Consider the following 12,567-nt stretch of genomic DNA (forward strand, 5'->3'; position numbering starts at 1 on the left):
ATAGGATACAGGTTGATCAGCCTATGATCTGTTTTACTTGGCCTTGTGCTCACATAAAAAATGTTGAAAAATGTCTTGGTGGCCAGTCACATCAGGTAGGTACAGATGTTTTTGCCTATTACAGTGGCTCAGTGGTATGCTGTACTGTTATTTCAGCTGTGTAGTTTGTAATCACCAAAGCAAGAACTAGGAACCATGGTACCAATAATGCTACCTCTTCATTAGAGTGAAGACCCTACACAGGACGTGCAAATAATTCTGCTTGTGTAGTTTCAGTGAGCATGGTTAGCAGAGCAGGTAAATTAAAAAAAAACCCAAGCCACCTGGATCTATGCTTTATTCTAGTTTATAGCAGTGAGACATGTACACTGCAAACGTGAACTGTTTCAGGGTGTACATGACTGCAAGTGCATGCTTGAAGTATCTGTGTCCACTCACCATTGAAACAGTGAGAACCCCATCGGAAAAAATAAAGGTCTGTGGAATTTCTCAAAGACTAGTACCTGATTTTAATACCTTTTATTAAATACCGCTAATGAATGAGCTTGTCCTCACAGGAAATGTCCGGGTACTCATTCTGCACAAGATGACCAAGGATAAGTGCATCAATGATACATTTAAATCTAATTTTAAATATTACACTTCAGAGTCCAGAGTTACTATGAATTTCACTCCTGAACATTTACCTGAAAATAATCTGCCCTAAACTGGGGATTATTTCTTTTACAGCATGGTGTCAGAGGGTGTTGGCCTTTGAAACTGTGTTTCTAAAATAATAGCACCTTGACTTTCTGTCCCCTTCAGGCAGGCCAAACCTCCTCTCGGAACAACAGCACTCTCACGTTTTTGGTCAGGCAGTCCAAACACAGTCCTGTTGCTGAAAACATATAGTATTTGGCACTAAAAAATTCATAGACTGCCTCCCCTCAAACAGGTTTCAAATCTTTGGCTAAAATTGAAAATTCTCACATGGTTTCACACATGGAAAAAGGGACTAGATTTCTTTGTTTTTCAAGATCCTCTGGGACCTACAGTATGTCTCGTTGTTTCTTTACTATGTCAGGAAATAGTATGTCAGGAAAGCCTGAGAAATAGATACTCAAATACTCAGATACTCAAATCTTTTCAAAGCATAAATGAAGATTAAGAAATGAAAGCATTGCTAGGAGCTGTCCCTGGGCTTTCAAACCTTTCTTCCCAGCATCCCTTGTTTTGCATACCTCTGCCACCCCTGTCCCTGTGCTTGCAGGCCAACACTTGCAGTTTCACTCCACAGAAAGCATTACCACACAGATACATGGCACTGGTCAGGAGAGTGTCTTAATTAAGCTTACCGTGGAAATCGGTCATATTACTTTATCCCCTACACTGTTTGCTTTTTCACGTTCCGCAAGGAAATAGTTCAACTCAAATGTTTCATTTTCTGACCCATGTGTAGCATTCCAATGATACTGAAGAATGGTGTGTAAAATGTTTCCAGCAGTCTTGGGTGCAAAAAGATATTTTCTTTGACAAAGAAAAGAATGATTTACGAATTTTAAAAAAATTAATAATGTTGTTTCATCGTCTTACAGATGGATGACATTGATGCAATGTTCAGCGACCTGCTGGGGGAGATGGACCTCTTAACGGCAGTAAGTCAAAAGATAAAGATAGATGGATTAAACTTGCTATCTGCCGAATACAGTATGCATAGTAATGCTAAGCAGGTGTTTAGCATAAGTTTGGGGGATATCAAATGAATACCCCGGATGCCTAAAGTTAAAATTCAAAGTTCCTGATTTTATCAAACAAAAAAAACATGAACAGGCAAGTTACAGAAACGGCAGGTAACCTCTAGTTACAGAGCCGAGCACGGGCACCTCTCTTTATAGCCTCCTGGCAGGGGGTTCGTGTGTCATCATGACGCATGGTTCTCATGCTGGCTGGAGCCTGAAAGATAATGCACACTGAGCAGTGCACTGAGGTCCTCAGCTTGAAGAAACCACCTCAGCTACTGGCAGGCACTGTTTCAACCACTCTGTATCCCAGATGTCATCTTTGCAATACGTAACTGCCACATTATATACAGTACTGTGCAAATGGTTGGGTTTCAAGCAAGATAAAAACCCAAAACACAGTGCTGATATAGCTGTTTATTTAGCTGATACAGTAGATCAGTGTGCAAGCTATTATTCTAAAAGAGCACAGAAACTCAGAACCTAGATTCTTTACCAAGAGTTACAAAATGTATAAAGAAAAAGAATTAATAAAAGACAAAAAAAGTTCAAACTGGAAATACAAATTATTATTATTATTATTAATATTATTATTATAGTGTATTTCAATAAGAGGTATTTAAATTGTTGTGTGTATTATACAGTACTATAATAAAACAGTCATGAGCTGAAAAAAGGCAAGTTTAGATGTTGTAGAAAGAACCCAGACATCTCATAGATCAGTACATGTATCAATCTGCGGTCTCCTACAAACACTCCACCGTCTTTCTGGAACGTCTGCCTTCACCCTGTCAATCCTGGCTCACGTTAAGCCAAAGTCACAGATCAAGGACCAAAAAATACATATTGGATGGTGTCTAACATTACTTTTCAAACATACAGTGACTCTTGAGTGATTACACTTTTGGTTTGTGTTAGCCAAAGATCAGCTTGGTTATACAGCAGCATAATGTGGTATTATTCTTAGTTATTTAAAGTCTTTGAAGTAACCAGGCATAAATATCTTTGGAATAAGATTTATTCTAAAATATCCCTGTAAATATTTTGCAAGAAAACGTTGTAATTTTAATGCTGGAATTCTTTTTATCATTACAACATTTTGGTCATAATCACATGGATATGGAAGAAATATAATTCGATATAGAGCATGTTCAGATAAACCCTGAATTTAAAAAAAATCTAAGACACTAAATTGTATTACTTAATTCTTTAAGGGTTCTGTTAAAGCAAAAAACAAAGAATAAGGTCTTGAAGGTTTTTCATTTCCATTTATATTTGCCTACTTTCTTTTTCTCCATAGAGTTTAGGGGTAGAAACTGTTCCACCCCAGTCTCCATCCAGTTCACATAAAGAGGTCAACTTCTCGATTGGTTTTAAGGATCTGAACGGTGAGTACACTCTGATTCAACATTACAGTGCCAAACAGAGTCTATGAGGTTTGTATTAGCACAAACCTGGTCGTTGGCAAATGAGACCGTACCACCATAATGAACAAATAGCTGGACATCATTTGCCTGATCTGACAGGGGGCAACGGTGGTTTCGGTGGTTATATGAATAAAGAGACTCTGATTTTGAGATCTCTTCATTATCTCTTTGGTTTTCAGCCACAGCTGGTATTCACTACACCATGTTATAGCTGTGTCAGAGCCTGGACATGCAGGTTCATGACATTGCCTCACGGGTTCAGAGAGAGAGCACTATGGTCAGGCATACCCAGTTCAAATACTCTTAGCTTGGAAACACCCACACCATCAGAAGCCCCTTCTAGTTGCCAGTTGTAAACATTATTCCAATGGAATACTGGTAAAGCTAGAATTTACAAGCGTCTTAAAAATTATGAAAGTGTCTTTCCATAATTCGATCCATTTCAGATTAAGATGATATCAAAGGAATATAGGCACTGACATTGCGTTTTAAATATAGCATGTAACCAGAGCATTCCAATATTAGCTGTATGTCATCTCTGATCTGAAACAAAGATTTGAAGGTCTCACAGTCTGTTAATATGAGTAAAAAAAGAGTGCTGAGCAACAGGTGTTGCCGTTTGTACCTGCAGAGTCCTTGAACGCTCTTGAAGACAATGACCTAGACGCGCTGATGGCCGATCTGGTGGCGGACATCAATGAAACAGAGGAGAACCTGACAGGGCAGAGACAGGCCAGCCACGACAGTCTGCCCCCGCCGCCGCCACCGGAGCAGCAGCATCGCTCTGCAGCCACCGCTCCCGCTTCATTCCCGCCACCTCCTCACAGCCTCCCATCCGCGAGACCCCCGGGACCCTCCTCACAGCCCCTGCCCCCCCCGGAGCCTCCAAAACCGCTGACAAAGGTGACAACAGCAGAGCGCCTTGTTAGCAACCTGTCAGAAAGATACAGTATACCGGCTCGATAACTAGCCCCCATTTCGAAGAATAATCTGGCTAGAACTGTGTATTTGTTTACAAAAACCACAGTGCCAAAACTAAAGGCTTTCCCGAAAACGTAACTACTGTACGTATAGTGCCATACATAAGTATTGAGACAGGGAAGTTAAATTGCTATCAGGATTTGAGATGAAAAGATAAACATACATGTGTTACATGTTTCTTAATAAAATATGATTGTATCCTTATTGTGAAATCCCGTTGATCAGCACTTCAGAATTGCTGGGAAAGAGACACAACTCACACAACTCAGAAAGCCTTTGCCTAAAAGACATTTAAAACTGAAACGCACTGACTGTTGATGACAGCATGTCATTGTATGTGTATTAATTTTGTGGTTCCTCATCTGCTTATCTCCATAGTACATGCTGTAGGTCACCAGGGGGAGGCATATTAAAATCTTTGCTTTAATCCCCCTTAAATAAAGTGACAAATATGCTGTGACAAATATCCCATATGTCAAGAATATTCTAAATCTAACTACTCTAACGTTTTTAAAACTGCAAATTCAACTGTCCCTTGTAGGGGCCTCTCAAGTAGCAATAGAGCCTGCCAATAGTAAAGACAGACCAGATTATTTTCAAAGCACAAACATTAGGAATCTATAGTGTCATGTTCAGGGAAAATGTCTATCTATAAAGCAGACAGTTTTGTACTCATAGTCATAGAATCCAATACAGCACTGTCTGGCCAGCCATAATGGAACATGTGTTTCATTGGGGAATCTCAAATTTAGTCTGCAGTGGATCAAACATGACAATTTCCAGTGCGGAAAACTGGAGATGTGCTGTTAGTTAAGGGTGCTTTTTATTCTTTTTGATGATCTCATTTAAAGAAATACACCCTACTGTCTGATTGGTAAAAATAACAGTATTTGCAAATACACAGCAAATATAATAAAAACGCTAAGTGATCTGCCTCTTGGTTTAATTAAGGCAAAAGTATTTTCATTCTGCCCTATGGCAAAGTTACAGTCTGTTTGTATTTGTAACAGTTTCTAGTTTGGGGTTCTTGAAATGAAACAAACAAATATATAGACGTAAAATGAGAAAAATTCCCATTACAAGAAAATGTCATTTTGTTTTATTCCAGGAAGAAATTGAGGTCCAGGCCAAAGCTGACAAAATAAAACTCGCTTTGGAAAAACTGAAAGAAGCCAAAGTTAAAAAGGTAAAATATTGATACTTTGTTCTTGTTCTTATTATTATTATCTGTCATCCTCACACAGGTAAATACAACCTTATTTGTATAAAGTTGGGTCCTATTCCCCTCCACTATAAAAATAATACTTAATGACATATTTACAGCTGTAGTTTCACTTTTTGGGACAGCGATATAAACCTAAGACAAGTCTAATAAATCTTTTAACACTTTTAGGAAATCTTCTGTGAAGGCTAAATAATACTTTCATGGACCACAATACAAACAGAGATTAAGGATCTGCAGAAACATTCAGTTGCACCTTTATTGTAGTGTCTCATGGTGCAATTTTAATGCACAAACTGCACAACTGTTTTAATAACATTTTTCAGCCAGTACCATCATACCTCTACTGCATACGTAATGTGGTCTAGCACTTACATAATGAGTAGTGATATCAAATAAATTGTGTTAGGGTATCATTATAAAGAGCAAAAGAAGTCACAGAAAATTATAGGCACATTAAGCAGATTTTCACTGATTCTCTCCACTAAACTGGTTGAATTAATCAAATGTAGCTTTAGTCTAGAGACCTGAATACTAGTCTTTGTTAATTGGATATCAAGCCTGCTCACTCAGAGTCACTTTTTGAATTGAATAAACTGCTATCACCACTACAAAAGAATAAATATACAGTACTGTATAAACAAAGAAATTTACTGGCTTCAGGCATACCTAGATGAAGTATCCTCCTCTTCCTTCCAAAGTGATGTGTTGATAGTTTCACATCCTGAAAGTCACTGTGATGAACAGCAGACTCTCATGGCCACACTTCCTATTTCATCTTTTTAATAGAAGCCAAGAGCTAGAGGTTTATGGATGCTGATTAATGTTCCCACCTGAAAATACTACAGGACAGGAACACTGGTAAAGCAATCAACAATTAAACGTGCAGCTACTCCGTATGTTGGAGACTGTGTACAATTAAACTCTGTACATTTTAGTGTGATTTTCAATCGTGACCAATAGATAAATTGCCATCATATTGACAGAGATTTGTCTGATAACTGTTTGAGGTTCACCTCTATTTGATGATTTGTTTCTTCGAAGCTTTATTTTGTAATGGCGTGGAATAACATGCTGTATATTAGGAAAATGGGCTGTCAAACAAAACTAACTAGATATTTTACTTAATTAATTTGACGTTTTGTAAGAGACACAGCATTCAGAGAAAGAAATAGTTCCAGTCCGAGGGGTGCAAGATGATGAAAATCTCTGGGAAGGGGAAACAAATTAAACCATGCTTGTTTTTCATTGAAAAACACCTGGTCAGTATTTCAAGAAGGATCTTATAACACTGTCTTCCTGTTTCAGTTTCAGACATCTTGAAATTGATTTAGAGATAGACATATTAAAAGTGCGGTTGCCCTCATATGCACAGTTTTTCAAAAATCAAACCTCAAGCCCTCGCCTTAAGAATAGACATGTCAAAACACACTTGCGAACACACCCCAACTCCAACCCCATGCCTTCATTTCTTTGAATAAGTTTCTTCACACAAATGTTTTGTGTGACCATCTTTTCACACAAACACATTATAGCTTATAACTTGGAGTGATAATGCTTCTAACTTGGGAGTTTCTTCTTTCTGAGGAGATATTACAGCTTTGCAAATCTTTTTTAGTGCTTTATTTTAGTAACTACGACTCATTTATTATCTTGGGGGAGAAAAAAATCCTGATGAAAAAAAATGGAACCACAAGAATTATAGTAAAAGACTACAGGAAAAAACACTGAAATGAATAGTGTGTTAAAAGTATACTTAATATTATAGTATAATAACAGTACAGCATATCTATACTAGCTGCTCGTTAAAAATTGATTTGTCTCTATCATATTGATTTTTGAAATATTATAAATATATTTATATATATGATATCTGATTTAAAATAAAACGTTAAACTTCTTAAATCAGTCTAAATCCCTAAACTTGGAAATATTTCAAAATAGTAGTATTAAAACACGACTCTCAATCTGAGTAATTTTAATTGCACAGCCAGAATGCTTTTAGCAGACAATACCATCTTTGTATATGTACATTATATATGTTTTCTTATTATGTATACTGTATAATATACTTTATATATCAGTGTGATTTCCAACTTAAAAACACGATACAATAAAATCCATCTAAATACAAGTGAAACCGAGTGAAACCACTTCTCTTTTCCTTAATTCTGTTCTTCAAAAGTCTATTGGGTTCTAACACAAACGACATGCTCCTGCCTTCCAAATCTTGTGTCAACCTTTCATTATTTTCATCTCGTCTAATTGTGATCTGTTTAATGTGATTAGTCCAGTTGCAATGGAAGTGTTCTATTGTTGTATTTATCTCAATACAGTCAAATGTGATGGTGAAATCTCATTCTGTTTTAAATTTAGGATGTACGGTAAATCAGTAGAAGTAACACTCACACACTAAGGATGTCTTTAGAACTGTAAAATAAATCTTTATTGCATTCTACAGCTAGTAGTAGTTACACTTACAAATGTAGCTGTAGAACTCAATAAACAATTCTTTAAAACTATTGATGTTTAGTTCTTGCTAAGCGGTTCTTGCTAATTACTTGAACAAAAAATTCCATTTCATTTTCAACAGCTTGTCATAAAAGTGATCATGACTGATGGCAGCTCCAAAACGTTGATGGTGGATGAAACACAGACTGTCCGTGATATCTTAGACAACCTCTTTGAGAAGACACATTGTGACTGCAACACCGACTGGTGTTTGTATGAATGTAACCCTGACTTACAAATAGGTAAGTGCTGTAAAGAGATGGCCTCTAGACAAGTGTTGTTTTTCCTTACATGACAGACATAAAATACAGTATACAGTTTCATACATACAGAAAATATGGAGATAAACATATTCCTGGTACAGTACCGTATATGTATTAGCTGTCAGGCTGTCATGAAACACTACAAGTGGGGCTCTGTATTGGCTAAACACTCCTGCCCTAACCATCACACGTGTGATTTTAACACGTGGGCGATGAGTGATGGTGAGCTAGGTCCAGCCTCCAACACCGATGACATGAAGGTGTTGTTCACATGAGAAGGAGGGGACATTGGCTTGCTGCTGTCTTTTTCTTTCTTGATTTTCAAAAGGCTTGACAATCAACAGGCTACATCTCCTCATCATCTGTGCTCAATTAACTTCCTTACATACAGTACGAAGTGATTTAGCGCTGATGCAACAATGTCGCTTGAGTTTGTCAGTCACGAGTGATTAATTAGTCAGTCAATCCATATTCTCAATCTATACCCATAATCTATTTATAAAAGCATACAAGCATAGACTGCATGCATGTGTCAGAACACTTTTTGTACTTGCGCACTGTACAGTCATATACGCAATGCATTAACTACTGTATATAATTGGTGCATATTAATCAACTACATAGATCAGGTTGATCAATCATTGATGTACAGTAACTACCAGAATAATGTTACTGAGAGATCTGAAGGAAACCCAGCGGAAGGACAGGGGCAGGGGTGGCCTCACTGATCTACAGTGCCATCCACACATACTGGGACAGAAAACTCACAGTCAAGCAATTTGTATTTCTGATCATGAGAGTAGTACGGAAGATACTGTAGGTGGGTAAAAGCACTGGAGCAATAGGGGTTTGTTGTCGGATAGTAAGACACTAATAAAAGAGCTGTGAACAACCTTTCCTATCGTTTTATCTCTGAGTAATTCCATCCAAACATTTAATCATAATTCAACAGAAAAAGATTTTCAGTCAACTGGGAGATTTCAAGTGATCATAAGTATTAGCACACTGTACGGTACGTTCGCTTTAAGGGTAAAAGTCCACATCTGTTTGCACATCCCTCTGAGGTAATAACTGCATGAAGTCTTTGACCTATTGAGCTCACCAAACTCATTTTGTAATCATCCGAGATGCTTTGCCAAGCCTTTGCTATAGCCACTTTGAGTTATCGCCTGTGTCTTCGGGGTTTCTGGCTTCACCTTTTTCTTGGGCATTTGAACTGCACGCTCGGTTGGATTTAAACGTGGAGATTGACTTGGCACATGCTGTACCTAATGAACTTCTGGGTTGCTCTGGCTCTAGGAATGGGTCATTGTCCTGCTGGATGGTGAAGTATAGAAGCTTTTCTTCTACATTGTTGAGTGTTTATATAAGTTGCTGTTAACTGTGGAGTTTAGTCAGCTGAAACCTTCATTAGCGGCATCATCAATAAAGACAGATCAGTCAGTTCCAGATGTGACCATGCATGTCCAGGCCATGACCTCCACAGAAAGGTGTTGATGTTCCTGTCAGCCTCTGAAGTTCCTGTCCTTCTTTACGCTTGAACCTTTACACTTGAACTTTAGTAAAGGTGCTTCAAAAACTCACCTGGGTCATTTTTGTACTGCGTGTTTTAAAGCACATTCTAGACTGGCTTTTCTGTTCTTGGTGTGGATGAGAGGTCTACAACTTGTCATCTAGCTTTTGTTTTGCTGCTGTCTCAGTCTTCTACAGACTGCAGATTTTCAGACCTCTACCCCTGCAATCTGGGGATTTCACTGACATTTGCTTTTGGGTTTTTCTTGACAGCTTTAATCATCTGTCATCTGCTGCAGATGTTTTTCTTGGCTGACACAGTCTTGGCTGATTGGTCATTATACCGATCATTTCTTTCTTTTTACAGGATATTCCAATGGGTTTGGTATGCTCAATTTCTGTCATATGTTTTTTTTTCTCATTTTGATTTTCAATTACAGACTCCAAACACTGGAGTCAAACTGTAGGATAGGTTGTTCACAGCTCTTTTATTAGCGTCTAATTATCCGACAGCAAACACCTATTGCTCCAACGCTTTTGCTCCTTGTAAATAAAGGGGTTCGACAACACCATTTTTTTTAAAACGAGGTCAAGGGGGTAGAAGCGAAAAATAGGTTAAAAGCAGCAACTAATTTGACTTTAAAGAAAAATAAAAAACCTTTGAGTTGTACGTCATCTCAAATGATTGCTGGACTTCCACCTGATCAACGTTTCAGCTGCTATATTGAGGGGTTCCTCCTGAAATCTGTCCTCATTCATTAAATCCTAGCAACCTAGACCAAACAGGCCAGGGAGTGTTTTTTTCACTTCAGTCTCGATTCCTCCATTAGCCCCGTGATTCTCTTCTTCTTATTTCTCCCTTCACTTTCTTCAGACTGCCATTCTGTCTGTTCACTGCCAAGTGTCAGCAAGTGGGTTACTCACTCACTAGGGCTTCTTACACCACTTCTCTTTGGCGGTTTACCAAAGCCAGCTGCAGCACGGTAGCCCCGATACCTCTGGGTTACTCTTTCCAAGACGGCACAGCGTCTTCCACAATCCCGCTGCGGAATCCAGGCTCAGGATTGATGTTCCTCCAGATCCGGCCTTGCATATATCCGAACTGACCCGATCAACCAAACACTAGCGCATCACAAGCTCTGCATTGGTGCAGATGGGATTCCTTTTATCTCTTTTGTCAGCCTCAGCCCCATAGTCAGGCTGCCATTTCCGGGGCCAGATGAGTCATGCCAACCTTTGATGTGCTATCTCTGCAATTACTTCATGTCTTTGCTTTAACTAGAGTTTGACTGAATTACTGAACGGTATAATGAGATGGACAAGGCCAAGGTTTTCTTCATTGAAATCTTTCATTTCTTTTCTAATTGAATAGGCATCCCACATGCCACAACTGAGGTGAACCCTGTTTGTGATCTTGACTGCATTTTGCAACACATAAACCCTCCTAGATAGAGAAGTGATCTTGTTTAGGAAAGATTAGCGGAGCCAGTCTAATGATCTTCATTTTCAATATTTCTGATTTGTGACAAAGGCTTCTACTGGTCTGATCAATCCAACATTTTAGGATTCTGAAGATCTGCTTCACACAGCAGAAATGTATCAAGCTATAGTGTACAGTATCGTGAACCTTAGGATGGATAGCCTAAATCTAGAAAGAATTCTTATAATTTCACAGTCTTTAAAGTCATTAACTGCCTCGAGCAGACCGTAGGGAAAAAAAACCTTGAACAGCTCCAACCATAATCTTAACCATTCACCGGTTGTGTTTTTATGGATTTTTCCATGACTCAAAATGCCTTTAACTTTTATTTCATAGCTCAAATGCCACATTTGTTGCTGTAGTGCTGTTCCCCATACATTGCCAAAAGCTTTCTGAACAGTTTCATCTTATGCATCAAGATGTTACTAAGCCTATCTGCAGTTCTCTGCCATGAAAACCTTTCTTGTATCTTAGTGAGGCATCTGTCTAATTTTGCATTCTTTGTAAGATAACCATCCACCCATTCCTGCAGTACTACAATACAGTTGTATTTTTTTGGTTAAGATGTATAAGTAATATCTATCACTTTTTATGGCATGTTATACTTGAAAAAATGGCATATTAATTTTTTTGCTACAATGTTATCAGTTGGAACAGGTAAAGGTTTATTCCACACTGAAAGGAAAAGAAAAGTTTTGGCTGTTCTTCAGGTGTGAAGGAGAGAGGGAAACCGGCAGTTAATGAATTATAGGAGAACAGAAGACAGGGTAGTGAAGAGGAGGCAGGGAGCAGGGGAGAAGGAGTATCGACACCCAGGGAGAACTGGAGGAGAGGTGTGAAGTCAAAACCTGCAAATGAATAGACAGGTTTAGAAGAAGACAAGTCTGTCCCTGAGAGAAGGGGGAAGAATTGATCCTAGTTTCAGGATCATTTTGTTCGAGAAATTATTTGGTTTAGTTTATTTGTAGTTTCCAAAACCAAGATTAAAACCAAAAGAAGGCTGTCTTTCTTTTTCCTTTCAGCATGCAATAGACCTTCAGGTGGGGAGCTGCGTCAGGTATCCCAGGGTACCCACCTGGAATAGAGCTTGACCTGTTCTTTGGCAGCCTGCGCATGCTGACGCAGCTCCAACCTCTTCAATGCTGTCAACAGGCAGTCAACACTGACTAAAGACAATGGTATTACCCACTGACTGGCAAATGTGGCGCCAATCCACAAAAATGGTGACAAAACCATACCAAGTAATCGCGGACCAATAAATCTTACTTATGTTACATATAAAGTTATGATGAAAATACTCCGAAATAAACTAGCAGGTCATCAGTATGACAACATGGATTTAGAAACAGATATTTTTCTTTAATTAACTTAACTAGTTAATGGACATAAAACAGACAGTATAGGTAAGGGAAGAATGCTCAAAACTGGGTTATATAATTAACTAAATGCCTTA

The 12,567-nt window shown here is 38.4% G+C and overlaps 1 protein-coding gene across 1 annotated transcript in view; it reads left to right on the forward strand.

The window, feature by feature from the left end:
- apbb1ip (amyloid beta precursor protein binding family B member 1 interacting protein) overlaps positions 1–12,567 on the forward strand; it is a 44,172-nt gene that overhangs the window by 16,771 nt on the left and 14,834 nt on the right. The window contains exons 2-6 of the mRNA XM_088919164.1: positions 1,575–1,634; positions 3,019–3,106; positions 3,777–4,048; positions 5,235–5,312; positions 7,942–8,101. Coding sequence (XP_088775290.1) covers positions 1,575–1,634; positions 3,019–3,106; positions 3,777–4,048; positions 5,235–5,312; positions 7,942–8,101 — 658 coding nt within the window. The remainder of the gene's footprint in view (positions 1–1,574; positions 1,635–3,018; positions 3,107–3,776; positions 4,049–5,234; positions 5,313–7,941; positions 8,102–12,567) is intronic.

Source organism: Atractosteus spatula, chromosome 6 (genome assembly GCF_055471065.1).
Source record: "Atractosteus spatula isolate fAtrSpa1 chromosome 6, fAtrSpa1.hap1, whole genome shotgun sequence".
Classification (NCBI taxonomy): domain Eukaryota; kingdom Metazoa; phylum Chordata; class Actinopteri; order Semionotiformes; family Lepisosteidae; genus Atractosteus; species Atractosteus spatula.